Genomic DNA, 19468 nt, shown 5'->3' with positions numbered 1-19468 from the left:
GGTGGCTGTTGTTCAAAGATGTATCTGTTTGTAAATACATCATTATTGACGTAAGTAATGCTAATGACCAACATACTTCTGCAAGGGGAAGGTGAGAAAAATACAAGATTATACTCCATGGAGCATTAATTTGGGATAAGAGTTGCAATATAAATTAATTTACCCTAATACCTGTAGACTGTTTACAGTCTTATTCAAGTGTTATCTGTTGTTCAAAGGTTTTCTAGATTGTTTACTTCTTGGGAGAGAAAGCTGGAGGGTGGAGGAGTACGTGTTGGCATTTCCTTAGTTTGTATAAATGTTCATTTATACTGGACCACATCGAATCCTGAATATACACCAGGAATGTAGAGAACAGGGTTGTTTGTGTTTTTTTGCATGACTTCCATCACACTCCCCTCTGCTTTTTTGAATATCTGTATTCAAATAAGGTTTCCTACTCTTCCTTCCAACTTCTTGAGACACCTTCCCACGTCCACTTGGGTCGTATGGGCCAGGAGCTACGCAAGCTGTAGCGTGGCTGTTTGTTGTCCTTTGTGTAGTACTCTTCCCTTATTTCAGTTGTTTGTCCTGGTTGGAAGGTATCTGGCAGGCCAAGCAGCTTTAACAAAGCCGTGTGGCTTAGTTATCTGTCAGTATTGCAGAATACATGCATTACCTGTGCTGAATTTACAAGATGCCTATACCTCAGTTACTTCAGATGAAGGTCTGAAAATGTCAATTTCTTCAGCAAGAACTGCACCAGGTAAACAACTACTGGACATTTGTCAAGAAGCCAGTGTTAACAACTGCAAAACACAAGCTCTGAAGAGAAATGCGGATCTTCCCATGTAGAAGGCAATCTTAGGTTCTGTGGTTTCAGTAGCGGACAGTTGTTCAGGTGGGGAGTCTTATGAGAAGTACAGCCACCAAGGTGTTTTTCATCTTTTCTCAGAACGAGGAATTTAGTTACTAGATACCTGCAGATAGGTTCCAAGATTTGAATTGCGTATTTCAAGTAATATGTTTTTAATTTTATCAGTGATGTAACTCATGTTTCCTATCAATTCTCATAAAGAAATGTAAAGCATTTCTAGCTTCACTCTATAGGACTCTGCCTGTAATACTACAAATGACTTACATTCTAGTGAAACTGTCCTAGTTCACAAGATTTCTTTTCCTTTTGACTACTCAGTAGCTGCCAATTTGACTCATATTATTTTTTTTTCTAACTAGTTATATTATTTTCTTAACTAAGTTTTTCACAGTATAACTGTGACCAGAAAGAATGAGTGGATGCAGGTAGCTAGAGCCATGCACAGAAGATGATGTCAAGTTGTTGGTCAGAGAGATAAGCAGTGGTTTTGTTTCAACAGCAGGTCAACCTTTCCCAGTTTTTTTTTTTTTTTCAGCCATAAAAAAGTGTTTTTGAGGTAGCTTTATCAATATCAGCAGCAAAGTGAGGCAGAAGAACATCAGAAACTGTTACCCACAAGTTTGAAAACTTGTCCCTTTCTGTTGTGTGCAGGCAGGCCCTAATTTTGGCCAGGTCAGCATGTTGCAATGGGGAATATGATGATAGGGAAAAGTCATGAAAATATTTGAAAATAAATAGTTTAACAAAAGGGAAGTTAGTTGCATGTGCACCAAGAGGATTAGTATGCAAGTACCATATTGGGAAAATGTCTATGTAGCTGCAGTGGGCTGTATACAAAAGCAGGACAGAATTTCCTGAGCCTAAGAAAATGTCAGTAACTGAGACACCATCATTTCCCATGGGACATGGAAATCTCATGGTCAATAGATTACCCTTTTTCAATTCTTACTCTGCTGATTTCTCACTTTACCTGCTTTCATACATTTGTAGGGTAGCAGACGTTATCTCAACTGTAAAATAAAATATCCAGTTTCTATTCAGCTTGTGCTTGGCCTAATTTGTGTGAATGAGTATCATCCAAGATAATTTCTGCTGTTTCAATCTCATCTAGTTATTGCTCTAAGTATGCACACACATCTCAACCAGCAGGAGAAATGCTTTTGAGTCACAAAAACAACAACAACAAACCCACCCAGAACTGCCCTCCCTGCCAAAACCTGCCTCAGAGACATTCTCCAAGAAGGCAATACCCAAATTCACCTTATGAGTTCATTCAGTTCATTTAGAATTTGCCTTAGAACAGCTCATTGCTTTTAAAAGGATTGAAACTATACTATGTGTTGTTGATGACTACCAGGCCTGTGTACCAGCTTTGATATGAGAACATACACGTTAGTTTTCTGAAAAATGTCTGTTCCACAGGAGATCTAATGCAAGAAGTTGGGGGTGGTGGTGGTGGTGAATCTGTTGGCGTTTGTATGGAATAAACCTAGGCCCATACTTGGGGTCTTGGTGATGTCTTCTAATCAGAACCTGAGCAAGTCATTGTTTCATATAACAGAGTGTATGCATCAAGCTAGTGGTCAGTAATGTTCTGTATTGAGGAAAACAGACTTTTATGTCCATTTCCTTTCTGGATGAAAAAATTACACACGTAGAATGAAAGCTGTTGTCACTATGAAATTGATTTGAATCTTAAACCAATTAGTAAACTTTTAAATCTGGTGAAAGTATTGAATAGAATAATTCCATGGAAAATTGTGTTTCTTAATGGTGTTTTTTCTAGATTTGAAATTATTTATAGAAATTTAATATTTTAATCCTACTTATGAAGATGTGTTCATTGCTATAACTTTGATACCAACCGTAGCACTGTTAAGTTGTGAAATACTTTTCCAGTCTTCTGGCAGGAATTGCAATTTTGCATATATCTGCTTAGTATTTCTTCTTAAGCTGCCGTGTTGTGCAGTCCATTGGTTTAGAGTTGTTTAGCTTCTGATGAATTCATTTACCTGAGGAACCTTTTCATTTTTTGTGCAACAAATTCAAGTACTTAAAAAAACAAACAAAAATGCTTAAAGAGCAGCCTGATGTGATGCTTTTTAACCAGCTTTGTGAACAAACAAGAATATTTGCCGAGGTTCATTCTAGTGCATTGCATTACATTTTGAACACGAGTGAACTGCATCATATTGCTCGTGTTGTCCCAGAGGAATGCCTTTGTAGGCATTACAATATACAAACTAAAATGCTACTCTTTCAGGAGGGGTTCGGTCTCCAGCTTGCATCATTGTGCCCTTTTGCAAAGGTAGCATCTGAATCAACGAAACTAATCTTGAAACAGAGAGGTGTCCTCTGAGACATCAGACGAGCATAACAGCCACAGCACGCTTCTCTGTCGAGCCAAGTTTCTGTGTAAGAAGGACTGTAGTGCTAATATGTTTGCAAAATAGCTAAATGTTATGCTGAAGACAGTGAGCTTTTGTCCCTGCATTTCAGCATCCTACTGGGATTAGAGAGTGTGCAGCATAGTGAATAACTTGGACACTGGGGATATGCTGAAGTTCGCTGAAGTAAAACAGTGCAGAGTTGCCAGTGTTTACAGCTTCAAGTACAGGGTAGCAGAACTATCTTGTTGCTTTCGGGTTGCTTCTGTCTGTCTTCCCTTTGAGCCCCTCGGTTAGTCTTGCTTCGCTTCTTCTTTAATTGGTAAAACCAAACTCAAAAATGCTAAAAATGCAAGAGCAGAAACCTCTTAATGCTCTATCTTCTTTCTGGTCTTAAATGTATATATTTAGGGCTATAAATTTTTTCCGGTTGTTTTTAATTATGTGACTCAGGATCATCAAGCAGACTTCAATAAAAAACCTTCCAGCCTTGGCAGGAAAGAGAGGGGACATTGTTGTCTGTGACCCAGTGTAGGGTCGGGCACTTGTGAGGAAAGGAAATTTGGTCACCTCACCTCTGGAGCGTAAGGACTGGGATGTCAGGGTTCCTGGTCTATAATTCTGTTGTAACATTGGTGTGTGAGACTTTGTAGTAGTAGTAGTAGTACACCTTGTGCGTGCACCCACACTTATGTATGTACTCAGAGTAGTTAACTGAGCTTGCCAGGAACCAAAATAACTGATTTTGCACCGATTGTTTTTGGTCAATGGAAACTCTAAAAATTGTTACTCCAGACAGGGCTATAAAATTTATCTGTGTCTGTGTAAAGCTTAAAAATTAGTGTGGCTTTGGTATAGATTTGGTAGTAATTTACGGTCCTAGCTATTACTGGTTGTTATATAATTTACAATATGTGGATTTCATTTTCTGGACTTCAGTGCATTATATTTATGTACCCATAGAAATAGAACATTTTATGCTAATGTTAATCCCTATGGTTTATGCTGTTTCTATTTAACATATGGAACATATGGTTTATGCTGTTCCTTATAAAATTGCTTATCTTGAGTAACTTTTCCCTAATAAACTCACTTTAAGAATGTTGTCTTGCTTCCTTAACAGTTGTTTCGAGAAGTACGAATAATGAAGATACTGAATCATCCCAATATTGGTAGGAGTCCTGCATTTCTGCAAACTTTTTTATTCTTATGCTGTTTATACTTTACTCTTTTGGCTTTATTTTGAGTATACTTCACAGCTATGCTTTTTTTTTTTCCCTTAAAGTTTTTTGAGATAATAGGACAGTAAGTGTTCGTTGCCTTACCTACCTCATTGCCCCTGCTTGAAATAAGAGTTTTGGTGTGAGGAGATAAATTGTTCAGTCAAGGAAGACAGCATCACTGAGCACTCTGGTCCACTGAGGGCCCAAATTTTCCGCTCTTTACACTGAAATCACGAGTTCCCTAGGTGAAACAAGCAAGACTCCACTATTTCAGCCTAGGAAAGACTCCTACCGCCTGATATTTCCAGAAAATTAGAATTGCCAAGTATGTAATTTTCCCTTTCTGCTTTAGTTCTTTCACCTGCCCCACAGCCTCAGGGCCTTACTTTGTGATGACAATTCTTCTGGCTGAGGAGGGCTGGACAGTCTTGTTCCAGAGACACTTAATGCTCCTGAATCGGCCAGAGGGCTTGTTGCATACAAGGTATGGACAAGGCATACAAGTTCCTACATGCTAGGCACTCCCCTTTCATCCCTTGAATCGTTTGTTGCTTTTCCAGCATTCTCAGCTTCTGCTGGTTTTTGTGTTTTCGTGGGGGGTGGTGATGAGGTTGTGTTTGTTTTAAAAGAGTGGTTACTGGCTGGCATCTGAGGAGAGTCTGTCAGACTCCTAACAGTTCTGGTACCTATTCAGCTTTTAGTTGGTCAGCATCTCAAGTTTCTAACTGGGAGCAGTTTACTAGTGGAACAGGGAAGGCTTGTATGATCTTGCAGAAGTCTGTCAAATTAAGCACTAATTCCAGCATGAACTTGTTTGTATAGTGTGCATAAACTTCTGAGGAAATTGTAAATTAATATGCTTTATTATCAACCCTGAAATTAATTTTGCTTTTTTTCCCCCTCAAAAGAATGCTAACCTAAAGGATATAAAGTTTTCTTACAGTGCAGTGTTCTCACTGACAATAAATTATACTCACTTCATGAATAAGGCTTTTTTTTTTGTTTGCATTGTGCATTTGCTCCCTGCTGCAATCTCTCTCTCATTCATTTTTCTTGCAGTAAAATTATTTGAAGTTATTGAAACAGAAAAGACATTGTATTTGGTAATGGAATATGCCAGTGGGGGTAAGTGGATTCTTAATTCTGCTTTAAGGATAAACTGAAATACAGAAAGCCATGCCGGTTGCATGCCTAGGAACAATTTAAGGATTTTATGATTAATGGGCTATTCCAGTTTGCCCTTCACAACGATCCTAGCAGACCTCCCAGGGCAAAATCTTTTTTGCTTGCATAATGTTCTGTAAAGTAGCCTGTTAGTTTCATGCTGAAGGGTAGTTACTGATCTGAGGTTTACTGCAGAAAACTTGGTGCCTATTCTGGGTGAAAACTTGACTTGGTACTTATCTGCTATATTTAGGCAAGCACTAGTCCTCATTTTACCTTGAAAATGCATGCTGAAGCTCTTGGAGAGGCAGGTCCAGGGGATGGAAATAAGGAACAAGAGAAAAGGATCATAAAGAGCATGATGGACAGTGGGTGCATGCTCGGGAAGCTGCTTATCATCTGAATGGGAATTGTTTGAATGGGCAGAGGGAGTCTAGCACAAGGCTAGCGACCTTAGGAAAGTCTGTTGGTCACATAGTGCAAAGATGGGGATCTGAAAGGAATTTGAGCAGCTTTGTTAGAAAGAGAACAATGAGGAAGAAAAAAGGAAGTAATACATACACTGTTAAGTGAGATGGCTAGAGATAAGTGAAACGAATCTGGTGTATAAGAAGTGGTTTGTTTCCTAGCCTATTTTATATCTGACAAATATTTTTCATGATCACTTTTTTTCTGTTTTGCAGTGTTTTTGAAATAAATTCATTTGAAAAGTTGAGGAAGTCTTAGTATGAAAGTTTCAATTTTTGTGTTTCTTGATTTATACATGTCTGAAAAAAGGCAAATAAATGCAAGCAGTAAAAAGGATTTTTTTCCTGGCTGCTTCCATTTCTCTCCTCTCTGGAAAAGGGGAGGGTTTGTTTTCAAGCATTGCTTGATTGTGCTTGACAGTCAAAAATAAAACCTGGGCGCTAGAACTGATGTTTTATCCTTCCCATGTTTAGGAGAAGTGTTTGACTACTTAGTTGCACATGGAAGAATGAAAGAGAAAGAGGCTCGTGCAAAATTCAGGCAGGTATGAAATTAACATTCACTCTTTCTTTTGTTTCTATTTATGGTATTTTTAGATAGACTTGAGTGTTTGCATACTTCTTTTGCTTAAAAAGAAGTTCATTGTTGTGGTAATGTTTATTAAAGCTGGAGTGGAAAAAATCCCTGAAGAGAAAAAATATCTGCTTCCTACGTAGTATCTAAAAATAGTGATAGACTGCTTTACATTCTTTTTAGTGGATGTTCCTAGGAGCCACATTTTTTTTATTGTGACTCACTTGAGGCTTTAATTCTTTTCTGAATATTTTAGTATTTAACAAACATTTTATCTAGAGGCGTTGATATTATTGCGTGTATATTGCTGTATTATGTCACATTGTTTTGTATGACGGATATTCCATAACAGGTTTTTAGGTCCTTACTTCCAAACATTCTCATCCTAATCTTTTTCTTGGACTGTTTTTAGTGTTTAAAACACTTTCTGTGAAAAGCTTTAAGAAAGAAATAAACAAAATTTAGTATTTTTCAGAATTAAGGTGTATGGTTTACATGTAAAGAACCTGCTTTTAACTTGCTGTTTCATACTTGTTTATATTTATATATATGTGTGTATATATATATATATGCAAAAGATATGTATGAAAATGTGTAACAAACTATTCTGCTAACAATTTAATGCACAGGTATGCTGCTAATATTTTGGAGTATAAAATATAAGGTGGAATATACAGCTGTTGTTTTTTTTTGAAAAAGAGAATTTTGATTTCCCTTTATAGCTATCGGTATGGGGTGATCATTGTTTAAAATAGATGTTTCCCTTGTTACCTTGAGGAGTATATATAGAACTTTTTAATAACAAAATGAGCTGCTCTTAGGGATTTTCCAGTCTTAATATTTGAACTGTAAAGAAACTTACACGAATATTTACTAAAATGAAAGCTGTATGTATTAACTTTATTATGTTTTGCTGAATCGTATCAGGAGCTAAAATTACTTGCTGATACCTGAAAACTTATGCTGAGGTTGAGCTAATATATTTCACTGATCATCTTGTTTCAGATTGTATCTGCTGTGCAGTACTGTCACCAGAAATGCATAGTTCATCGTGATCTTAAGGTAGGCTGTTATTCATTCTTCATTTTACTGATTGACAGTGTAGACTTAATTTCATCCTATATACTTCTCCTTGCCATAGACCCTGAACATGTGAATGTTCTATCGCTTGTTTGTTTTATTCCTGATTTTGTAAAGCACAAATGTAATGTAGCTTGCCTGCTGAAACAGGCAATACAAGAATAGAACATGTGTTACTTTCATCCCAGTTTTGGCTCTAGGAGAAAAACGTGTTCTCTGAAGTATTATATCTGTACGCCAGCAGGTATCTACACATTGAAGCTGCAGAATTTCAATGACAGCAGTCAACACCACTTAATTAAAATATTTTCAATTAAAAAATATATCGCAAGATATGTAGAACATACATTTCTTAGTGATTAATAAGAACTATATTAGGCTTTTAATTGATGTGAACTTCTGGTTTGTACTTTATTGTTTAATTCAGGCCAAAAAATAAATTGAAGGTAAACCAAAATTACTGCTACTGCATGTGCAACCTAAGCCTTTAGTCTGAAGTTGTCTTCATGCCAAACCTAGGTACTATAGGACTTGGACACAAGATCTTCACCCATTTAAAAGTTTGCTTGTACTCTTGCTTTTATGTCTCTATGTTTAAAAAGAAAACACTGGTATACACTAGTATAGGTTGTGGGGTTTTTTTTGTTAGTATATCTAAATAGTTGTGAAAAGCTGAGCTTGAGTTATTCCTAAGTTTTTATTTCCCCAGTATATTTTCTCTAACTTCCTTACAGTACACTGCAGTATGCTTTCAACCTCTTTCTTACAAATCTCTTGTTGAGCTGTCTTCTCCTGCATGTGCATATGGTGCTGGCTAATGCATCCCTTTCTGCTGAGTCCTCCTTTCCCGGGACTGTTATTATGTGGTGTTGGAGGTACTATTGAATGGCCAGTGCTCTTGAGTGAGAATGGAAGGAAAGGGACGGATCTTATTAAAAGTTTTTTTTTTAATTAATTAATTAAAAAGAAACAAACAAAAAACCACAAACTACTCTTCTTGCATGGGGGTTTGGCGTCTGCGAATGTTTTGTCAAGCTCTCTGGAGCTTGCTCCCACCACTGCTTTTGGGCTTTCTAGAAGACTGCACCTCGAGATGTGTTGGCTGAGCTGAAGAAGCCCCTTTCATTGGCGATCTCTTACTACTTGTGACTGAGGGTGGGAAGGAGGAGCCGGCCATCTCCTCACCCTTATGTGGCACTTGCTTGTTCTGCCCAGCTATGTAACTAACTCTTGCTGTATTTATTTAGCATCCTGCATCTTTCTTTTTCTCATAGAGCCCGTTACAGCCTCCATCCTTCATTCATTTCTTAGTTGCACAGCATGCATACACTTCTCTGCATAGCTCACAAGAGTATAGAAAACTGCTCTGCAGTATTCACATGATATCCCTTTTACTATCTGTCCTAAGTGCTCTGCTGCTGTCTCCTTCCTTGTTGCAGAACAGGCAGGCAGGCTCCAAAATAATTTCTTTGTTTGCTTTTCACTCTCCACTTTCTCTTGGATGGAGTTATGCTAGACTCATTTGAAAAGTTCAGCACTAGGTGTGATTAAGAGCTAGTCAGCCTAGCCAATGGAAAATACATTACCCAGAGTAAAAGGACTAAACGTATGGTTTTGAGGATGTGCTCTCACTTCCTCTCTCCTTTCCAAACATTGTGTGTCATCTCTGTCTCACTTAAAACTCTTTGCATGGAGCTGGAGAGAAGGAAGAAGCAACTTTAAAGTTACTTGCATTCACATCTGCTTCTGTTGCTTTTCTCCAAGTTACAGGCGTGGCTGACCAATTTACTTCATTAGCACCATCAAGACTGAGGTCTAGCACCATACTGGAGATTTGATAAGCTTTTTTTGGTTAGAGAAAGGGTGAACTCTAAGAAATGTAAGCTACTTCAGACTAAAGTAGGAAGAAGCATAAGAAAATCTGCAATTTTGTCCAGCCTATTCCGGCAGAAGAGGAGTGCAAGGCCCCTTGCTACTTAACCTGTCTCCCTTCAATTTGTTTCTGTGATCCTGAACAGCTTGCGGAGAAAGTGCTATAACTGAACCCAGCTTTGCTCATACTGTGATGGACAAAGCTTATTGTGCCCTTTCAGTGTTAACGCTTTTGCTCTGAACATGTAACCAACAAGAGCATAGTCTTGTTATTTGGCATATTAATAAGGGTTCTTTTTGGTTGCTTGTTTTTGATGTTTTTGTTTAAGAAAGAAACCTAAAAGTGCAGGGTATTTGAGTAACAGAGTACTGTTGAACTAGGAGGGCTATTGTAATCGCAGAGCAGCTGCACTGACAGTAATGTTTTCACCACAAGGAAAATGAAGTCTTTGTGCAGTAATGTAGAAGGCTGTCAAATCTGGAAAATAGCTTTGTGGGTCTGTCTGCAGGCATATCAGCTGGAACCAGCTGAGATTACAGGTCATGAATTGGGAAAATAAAATATTTTTCAGGAAAGTTGGTTGGAATTTAGCCTTTTACAGGAATAAAATATAACCTGTTATGTTTCCCATCTATTGGCTTGATATGCTGGTAGTTGATTGTCTCCTTTTCTTTTTACTTTTAGCAAAGTAAGCAACAAATTGTCTGCTGCTTCGGTGATCCTAAACTAAGATATTTGCGGAATTTGTTTTCTTGTCTTTGTTTTGTTTGTTTGTTTTTCCCTTCTCTGAGTAGAAGGAAAGAACAGTTTTCCATCTGTTTCAAAGAGGGCTCAACTCTGAACACAGTAACCAATGAGAGACTTCTGTGTTTGCTATAAAGCTGATGTTTGGCAATTAAGGGAATCCTGTACTTTGGCTAATGTCTGTCCTCCTGTTGAAAGAGAAGGATTCTTGCACTTCTCAGTTACTGAGAAGTAATTGTGCTGTTGATATGTACATCTGGAGCCTGGACACGTCAGGAGCCTGGATACAGTTAGATGAATAAACATTATCCAGTTCTGCTGTGCACATTGCATTCTTGTATCTTAAGAAATGCACTTTATTCTTTTCCAGTAACATATTATTATTTCTCTAACCACACTCTTTTTATCTTCTGATGTTAAGTGTAAGATGCGGTTCACTGATTGTCCAGGTTCTTGAGTGATTGCATAGATGTATATGTGATGCATTCCATGCACGTGGTGGTTGCTGAACAGCCATTAATATTATGAGATGTATAATACATGCATTTTTCATATGCAACGTAATAGAGTATTAAATACCTTGGTGATGTTATTGCTGAAGCAAACGCTAGCAATAAAGGAGGGAGAATTTTTTTGGCACGGGATGCTAAGTTAGGGCATGTGGTGTGAAGTGTTTCATCTTGCAAGCAGAAGAGATCTGCTTTTAAAGTCTTAAATGCCTATTATCATCTATCCCACCAAAATGGAAGATATCTGGGATTCAGTATATGCTCCTTGGTGTCAGAAGTTGGCTTTCAAAAGCTGAAACTGCTGTTCTGAGATGTCTATATGCTTCAGTCTTAAGCTGAACAGTTCTATTTTCCTGGGTAAATATAGCCAATTTTCAGTCTTAGCCATGTATTAAGGAGGATTAGTTCCTTTCTTTCATTTTCTGTATCTTTCTTGCAGAAACGCTTTTGCATTTATTGATTAAATGATACACTGTAGTGTATTGATCATATACCTAGCTTGTCCTTTTTCATTTTCCTCTTAGGCAGAAAACCTTCTACTTGATGCAGATATGAACATTAAGATTGCAGACTTTGGCTTTAGTAATGAATTTACAGTTGGTAATAAACTGGACACATTTTGTGGAAGCCCGCCTTATGCTGCTCCTGAACTTTTCCAAGGAAAGAAATACGATGGTCCTGAAGTGGACGTGTGGAGCCTTGGGGTGATTTTGTACACACTAGTAAGCGGATCATTGCCATTTGATGGTCAGAATCTAAAGGTAGGGTTACAATGTGAAATCTTGACTTTTATTGTCTTTAAAATCTTCAATATCATTTGTAGGTTCATCTTTTAAAACTTTATTTTAAAGGAATTGAGGGAGCGAGTACTGAGGGGGAAGTACCGTATTCCGTTCTATATGTCCACAGACTGTGAAAATCTACTTAAGAAGCTACTAGTACTGAATCCAATAAAACGAGGCAGCTTGGAAGTAAGTAATTTCATCTTTAAGAAAAAAAGTTTTTGAGATTTAATAATGAGCAAAATGCAGTAATTGCTTAACATTTCTATATTTACTCATGATCGGTATTTCCTGTTTTAAGGGCTGAAAGTTTTATTTGTATTAACAAAACAAACAAACAAAAAAGAAACTTAGGAAACATCTCAGAAACAACACAGCTTGAATATAAAGGTGCCAGTTAAGGTGTCTAACCTTAATTACAGCTGACTAAAGACTGTCATTTAAGAGCATTTCAAAGTGCAAACTGCTCACACTTGTTTGGATCAGATAATAGACTCAAAATGTGGGGAAAACAGGACAAGATTGTAAATATCTTTATCTTTGAGGAATTTTTCAGAAACAGAAAAGCAGCACCCAGCCATACCATAGGCATTTTTGAAAATAACACCTCCTTACCATAGAGATGAAAATAGAGCAGGAGATAAATAGAATGCTTTTAAAATAGTATTTGCATGAGTTAATCACCAGCGACCTTTGTTTCTTCTTTCTGTGTACAGTTGTGCAGCAGTGGATAGCGTTCCAGAGATTAAATCCCATTTAAGCAGCTTTATATTTGTTTTGGTGTGACTTCTGTTTCCTGGCATGGATGCTACCTACCTGTTCAAGGAAGCATACATTTACTGAGCTCTGTCTGCATGCAACTTGTTTGAAGCTGACACTGTTTTGTGACTTGATATAGTTTTAAATTGAAAATAATATGTATTGAAGAGAATAGAGTGGTGACTTCTGTTTGGATATTTATTAACTATGCTATACTTACTACCATCGAGAGGATGAAGTGATAAGAGTTAGGTCACTGCAAGATGGTGAATTTTTTTTTCCCCATGTTGTTTTTCAGTTTTAGGAAATAAATTTTCCTTTTCTCAAACTCTTCTCTGGACTTCTAGCTGTTTCCTTTCAGCTCTAATTTCACTTTCATTCTCGATATTATGGTGTCTTCCAATTCTTTTAAACTTCCCTTTTATCCCTGGAGAGAGGTGTTGCATAGCAGCCTTACAGGAAACTATAGTTGTCAGATTGTATAGAAGAGAGTAAGTAAATGTTATGTGGCTCAAGGGTGTCTGGAGTCAGCACTAAAAGTAGTGATGATAATTGTCAGTGATCAGTACACCAATGCGAGGGGAAAAAATATCAGAAACCTGTTTTAAATGAGCGTTCATGAAATCGCATTTGGTAAAGTAGAAAGATATGGTACGTGGTTTAGAAAGAAATGGCTATTTCTTCTGTATAAGCACTTCTAAAAATACATAGAATGAAAGTATATATTTATTTTAAACTTTTGAGATAAAACAGGCAAGATTTTTATTAGCCTTGAAAGTCAAGGGAATCTTCATCAATAACATCTAGCTGGATGCAATGCAGTTTGGGTTGATGATAGTCAGATCTTTAAATACCCTGACCAAGGCTGCTGTTCTGTAATCAGCTAACTAGAAGCCAAGCTGAATTTACGTAGATGTAATATTGATCCCAGAAATTTCCAAATGCTTGTAAGAACCTGTTTCAACAGTTGCACAATAACTCAGAGTGCCTGTGAAATCTTGTGTTTCAAAGACAGAAGATAGCAAGAAGATAATGTTTAAGAAATGTAAACCTAGAGTAGCTTACACCGAACTGTAGATCCATGTACCTGAGACATGAAATACAGTGAATGGAAATTGCTGGGTTTGCCTACTCAAGAAGGATGAAGAAAAGGAAGTAGGATTTGAGCAGTGTGATTTGTCATCCAAAAATCCCATTGTGCTTCACTCTAGATTCAATTAACAGTATTTAAAAACAAATAAAAATTGCAGATCGTGTAGTATTATTCTGGGAGCCTATCACATTGCCACAAGGCTACAAATAAATAACCAGAATCTATTGTCAAGTAAGCTCATGGTATATGTACCAGAAATGCAATATAGCAATAAGCATTCACAGTCCCTTCCCTCCAGCCCCTTCAAAAGCCCCCAAATCAGTTCTGTGGCAGAACTTTGAACAAATCTTTGTCTTCTTGTCAGCAAAATGCTAACTGGCTCTAGTACAAAGTTTTGTATTGTACTTGTAAGGATACAGCTATTTGGGTCTGTAATTTGGCAGCAGCACTGCATACAAAGAATTTGGTTATATCAGTGGAAAATTGAGTCTTTTGCTCTTTGTGAGAGATAACTTAATTCGGTGTTTGCAAGGCATATTTGGAGCCTGTGGGAAACTTGACTTGTTGGCACTTGTTTCTCTCTTCTGTCAGTCTGGTGAGTGATATTAGCATCCGTCCCTGAAGAGGCATGTATGCCTGTTGCTGTAAGAGGAAAATCGCTTTTAGCTGGTTTTTGTTTTTTGGTTTTTTTTTTTAAATGAATATGTCCTTAAGGAGAAATTGTAGTGGTGGTTAGGCTGGAACGCTGCTCAATGTTGCAGGCATATGAAAGGTCCAGGCCACAGTAGGAAATTTTCCAAGGAATGCAGGAGAAATTTTTGAAGTAAATATCTGCATGGCATAGAGAGAGTTAAGAGGCATTTTCCCCTCCGGCTGAACTGTGAAAGTCTTTAGTTCAAGTGCAGTGAGAAGATGCATAAGAAAAACACGACCAGTTGGGACCAAGGTCTTGAAATGTATGACTCTGGGAAGCGTAGGCGTGCTTCTGAAATATTCCTTAGTTTCTAAAATCCCAAAACCTCATTTTGTTATTACTTGAAGAAATTATTTATTATGATACAGTTTGTATTGTAGTAACATCCAGAGACCTTAACCAAGATTAGGGCATAAGTGTGTCAGTCCCTAAACTAGCCAAGATTAAGAGACCAATGAAAGTGAAAGGAACAAAATGAAAAACTTGTATTTGTTGGAAGTGTAGTCTTCTCATAGTTTTTCTGATGTTTCAGCTGGTTGCTTCTGTTGTAAATGGTAAACAAACAGTATAGGGAATGAATTAATGGAAAAAAAAAAAAGAATGTGAAAGATCAAAGGAGAAACTGTAAGATGTTAAGGGGGAAAAGGTGGGAGGGAAAGAGCAACACTCAAATTATTATGAATTTCAAGTTATCTTATTTCCCTTCGGCTATCACAGATTTAATCAGGTACAGAAAATGGCATATTGAACTAATGCTTATTTCTTTACTTAGCAAATTATGAAGGATCGGTGGATGAATGTTGGCCACGAAGAAGAAGAATTAAAGCCATATACTGAGCCTGAACCAGACTTTAATGACACCAAGAGAATAGGTAAGACTTCTACAAGGATGTTACGCATGACTTACATAGGCAATTTTATCTTGTAAGTCAAGCTAAACTCTTACACAGAATTTCAGATACAAGCTCATCGTACAAGCAAAATATTTTCTTTTTATTTAAATGAGAAACTTTATTACAATGCCTCCCTTATAGCTACTCTTGTGACTGAGCTGACATGAATCTACACGCACAGGAAAGAACAAATAAGATTACAGAATTCAAAAGGCAAAAGGAAACAGGCTTTGTTATGAAGGCATCAATTTTTATCAGCCATGGTCAGAGAAAGATACTTTGGCACTATAGCTGTCATGGTTTCTCTTTGCCAGTGCTTTATTTTTTGAATTACATTTAATAATGTTGAGATTTTTCAAGAAGCAGCAAAAAAAAAAAAGGGGGAGTTGTAGCCTTTTTGATTTTGCACAGCAAAAGGTGCTCAATGATTTGAATTTTAGTTACCTTTTACGTCATTAGTTTGTTGATTTTCATTTGTTTATTTTTAGTGTTCTTAAACCTGTCAGTAATCCCAAATGCTTAATTCTGCTAACGTCCCTAACTCTCTATTTCTAGACATTATGGTCACTATGGGTTTTTCAAGAGAAGAAATCCATGAATCTTTAGTAAACCAAAAGTACGATGAAGTCATGGCTACCTATTTGCTGCTGGGTAGAAAACCACCTGAAGTAAGTGCTACCTAATTTGCATCTTCTCTCTTGGCCTTAAAATCTGTCTGAATATTTGAATATTCTGATTGTCAATGATTTGATCAGCTATTGTGGAAAAATCTAAACGAAAATAGTAATTTGGAATTGGTAACTTTAGTAATGTGTTTACCTTGCTTTTAATATCATCTTGGATATCTAGTTAGTTCCCATATGAAGGAATAGTCTGAATATAGTGTCTTGGCATTTGCTTCTAAACATGTTGAACTGGTTTTTAAGAAAGCTAGCTGTTAATCTGGAGTGGTGTGACTTTTAAGTGCCGAGCCTTTCTGTTATGTCATAGTTTACAGTTAAAATCTGAAATAGTTAAGAATATTACTAAATCACTTATTTTTCTAAGTTGTGACATCCTTTTTTCTCAGAAATGTACTCATCCTTTCTCATTTACTTATTTAAAAAAAATACATATAGCAACAGTATATAATTTCATTATAGCAATTAATACATATGCGATGGAAAATCATTTGGCTTTTTGGAACGAGAGGTATCTGCAGATCTTTTGGGACCACAGGTATTTTCAAGAAATCCAAGCTGAGACCAAGGGTTTCTTTTTTGAAGGATTTTTTTCCTGCTGCTTCATTGACCTTCCTTCATTTCTAAGATAGTGTAGTTCTGATATGAGTACATTTTTCCCACAACATCTGTGAACCGGAATTCCCTTGTGATGGCAGAGCATGGGGAGAATAGGTCTAAAATGATTTTGACTTTAACTGTGTAGAAGAAGAGATTTCTTTTCCACTGCTCTTAAAATTTATGCTTCTTAGGTATCATCAAACCAGCGGCTGAGTTACGTACCTTATAAAGACATCTCAAAGGCTGTAAAGAATCCGTGAATCAATAACACTGGCTTTTTTAGACACTGTGACTCAGTCCTACAAATTCTCTTTAAACTTATAAAAAAAAAAAAGGGGGGGGGGGGGAGAGGGCAGGGGGAGCAATACTTTGGCTTAAGTTTTAAAACGACACAATTTTTGCTGCTGTCAAGATTCTTCTAATTTTATTTTGACCATTTATTAACTTCTTCGCTTTAGATACGTTTTCTAAAATACATGAAACACTGAAGTGATAAAATTCATCTTGAAGAAAACTGAACTCCAAATACCATTTTAAAATTAAAAGATAACACTTGTGGTTGGAACTCTTTGCCTTATTATGCTGTAAAAGTACTGGTAATGATGAATTCTGTTTATGTTTTGGAAAAATGTTTTTGTTGCAGTTTGAAGGAGGTGATTCCCTCTCCAGCAGCAACTTGGGTCAAAGGTCTCGTCCTAGCAGTGACCTCAACAACAGTTCTGTGCAGTCTCCTGCTCACTTGAAGGTCCAACGGAGTATATCGACTAATCAGAAACAACGGCGGTTCAGTGATCATGGTGGGGATGACATTCCAACAAGTAAAGTAACATACACAATTTAAGTCTGAATGTGCAGTGTTTTGTGAACCTGGCAGGTCCACCACTCTGTGCATTTGTTGTGTTCTTGTCATGCTCCGCTGTGATGCTTTTATCTGTATCAACGTTTCTGTGGTAAATCTAGGTCAATGTAATCTATGGATTGAATTTCTTGGATTCGTTACTTGGTTGACTCACTAAATAAGAGCTTGAGGATGTTTCCTGTTTAGTAGGTAGTGGCAAAGTATTGATCTGAACAAACTCAAACTTGAAAACCACTATGTTTAGCAGTACATTTGGAGTTGGGGCCAAATTGTTTGTTACCCAAAGACAACAATTTGACCAAGTGTTCAGGAAACATTTTCAGATGAAAGTGGTTACATCAAAAATGAGTGCATTATATATAAACATTAAATGAAAGATTTCTATCTCATAGAGAGAACTGTCAGATACTATAAACATTTTTAAGTTGTTTGGCCCTTCTCTCTGCCTAATTTATATCATTCTAATTTTTCCATTGTTTTCCCTCTGTGTTAGTGTGGTGTTTTTTTCAAAAAAAAATAAAAAAGTAAAATAACCAATATTGTGGAAGAGATCATCAGCTGATGTGAAAGTACTAATACAAAATAGAAGTTTTCCTCTAATTTCTCTTTAAAAATAATATTGCAGAAATTGCATTGGTTTAAGGTTGAGAATTAAAATTCTATTCTAAGCTTTACATATTGATATGAAATGTGAACTAATTCTGAACTGCACATCAGTAATGTAGAGGGAGTGGATAAAAAGAAATTAGACTGTCAAAGCTCAGTTTAATAGGTTGGCATATGTTCTGAGTTTGCAGTCATGGTTGTTCAGATAGTCTAAATATAATCCCCTGAATAAATAAATAATAATAAAAAAAACTATTTTGGGCAAGAGATTATTTTTAGGTATTATTAATATTGTTTTTCTTTGGCAGTTGGTCCGTCAATTCCTCCTGCTGTGTCATACACAAAAAGGGCTCAGGCAAACAGTGTGGAAAGCGAACAGAAAGAAGACTGGGACAAAGATGTGTCACGCAAACTTAGCAGCACTACAGTGGGATCCAAAGGAGAGATGGCTGCAAGTCCACTTGTGGGTCCAGAAAGAAAGAAATCAACCACAGTTCCCAGTGTGAGTGTGTGCGCGTTTGGTTTGTTGTATTTATTTTTCTCTATTTAAACAGAATCTGCAGCATAATGTTACTATAGACATAATGGTTACTGAATAAGCTACTAAGCCTATTTCTGGTAACTTCTGGCAGACAGAAGTAGGCTACAGTGAATGTGTTTTAAAATAAACCTCCCCCCCCTCCCCGCAACTTTTTCTAACACTAACATAACAGTAAGCATGAGAACGTCTGGATTTGGGTAAAATGAAGGTCTGTCAAGACAAACAGTGAATATTTAGGAAAATAATGTAAGATCAGAGCCAATATTGAGTGTCCCTGGTTTCTAATGCTTGTGTTATCCAGAAGGATGTCACGGGACTTTCTGAATTGGAGGTTTCATCTGAATGATCTTTTGTAATAATATGTCTGTCTGTCTTTCTGAAACCACCCTATTTTGGACTTCAGAAATGGGATGAGGTGAGGGGGAACAACGCATTTGTTCCCTTATTTGTGTGCCTGTCGATGTCATAGAATCATAGAATATCCCAAGATAGAAGGGACCCAGGAGGATCATCGTATCCAACGTCTGGCTCCACACAGGACTACCTAAAAATTAAACCAAACGTATGAGAGCATTGTCCAAACACTTCTTGAACTCCAGTAGGCTCGGTACCACTTCCCTGAAAAGTGTGTCCCAGTGCCCAAGCACCCTCTGGGTGCAGAACCTTTCCCTAACATCCAGCCTGACCCTCCCCTGTCCCAGCTCCATGCCGTTCCCTCAGGTCCTGTCGCTGTCCCCAGAGAGCAGAGCTCAGCGCCTGCCCCTCCGCTCCCCTCGTGAGGGAGCTGCAGGCCACCCTGAGTTGTTTCATAAACCATCATGTGTTGTTTCATAAACCACAGTCATGTTGTTGCCTTAGACATCTTTGTTCTAAGTAGGAGAGTCTATCTCTCCTAATGTGAAAGCATTTACTTTGTCTTTTGGAAGTTCATGTATAGTATTACAAGTGTTTGGAACGCAAAATGAAGAAATGCTGCATAGAAGCAGGAGTTCATGTTTAAAAAAAAAAAAAGTATGCACAGGCTATAACGTTAAGTAAGATTGAAGTACAGTTTTTGCTATTCGAGACCAGTTCTACTAAATAT

The 19468-nt window shown here is 37.2% G+C and overlaps 1 protein-coding gene across 10 annotated transcripts in view; it reads left to right on the top strand.

Annotated features, from left to right (window-relative positions):
* MARK1 (microtubule affinity regulating kinase 1) overlaps window positions 1–19468 on the top strand; it is a 58296-nt gene that overhangs the window by 26737 nt on the left and 12091 nt on the right. For 7 of the 10 annotated variants that reach the window (XM_083828552.1, XM_083828548.1, XM_083828549.1 and 4 more), the window contains exons 4-13: window positions 4367–4415; window positions 5526–5591; window positions 6572–6642; window positions 7677–7733; window positions 11402–11638; window positions 11729–11848; window positions 14978–15077; window positions 15654–15766; window positions 17022–17196; window positions 18152–18345. In XM_083828552.1, coding sequence (XP_083684678.1) covers window positions 4367–4415; window positions 5526–5591; window positions 6572–6642; window positions 7677–7733; window positions 11402–11638; window positions 11729–11848; window positions 14978–15077; window positions 15654–15766; window positions 17022–17196; window positions 18152–18345 — 1182 coding nt within the window. The remainder of the gene's footprint in view (window positions 1–4366; window positions 4416–5525; window positions 5592–6571; window positions 6643–7676; window positions 7734–11401; window positions 11639–11728; window positions 11849–14977; window positions 15078–15653; window positions 15767–17021; window positions 17197–18151; window positions 18346–19468) is intronic. The other 3 variants (XM_083828546.1, XM_083828551.1, XM_083828547.1) reach the window with 1 other exon arrangement.

The sequence above is a fragment of the Anser anser genome, assembly GCF_964211835.1.
Source record: "Anser anser genome assembly, chromosome: 3".
NCBI lineage: Eukaryota > Metazoa > Chordata > Aves > Anseriformes > Anatidae > Anser > Anser anser.
The sequence above is the reverse complement of the archived record's forward strand: the minus strand, read 5'-3'. Positions and strand labels throughout refer to the sequence as shown.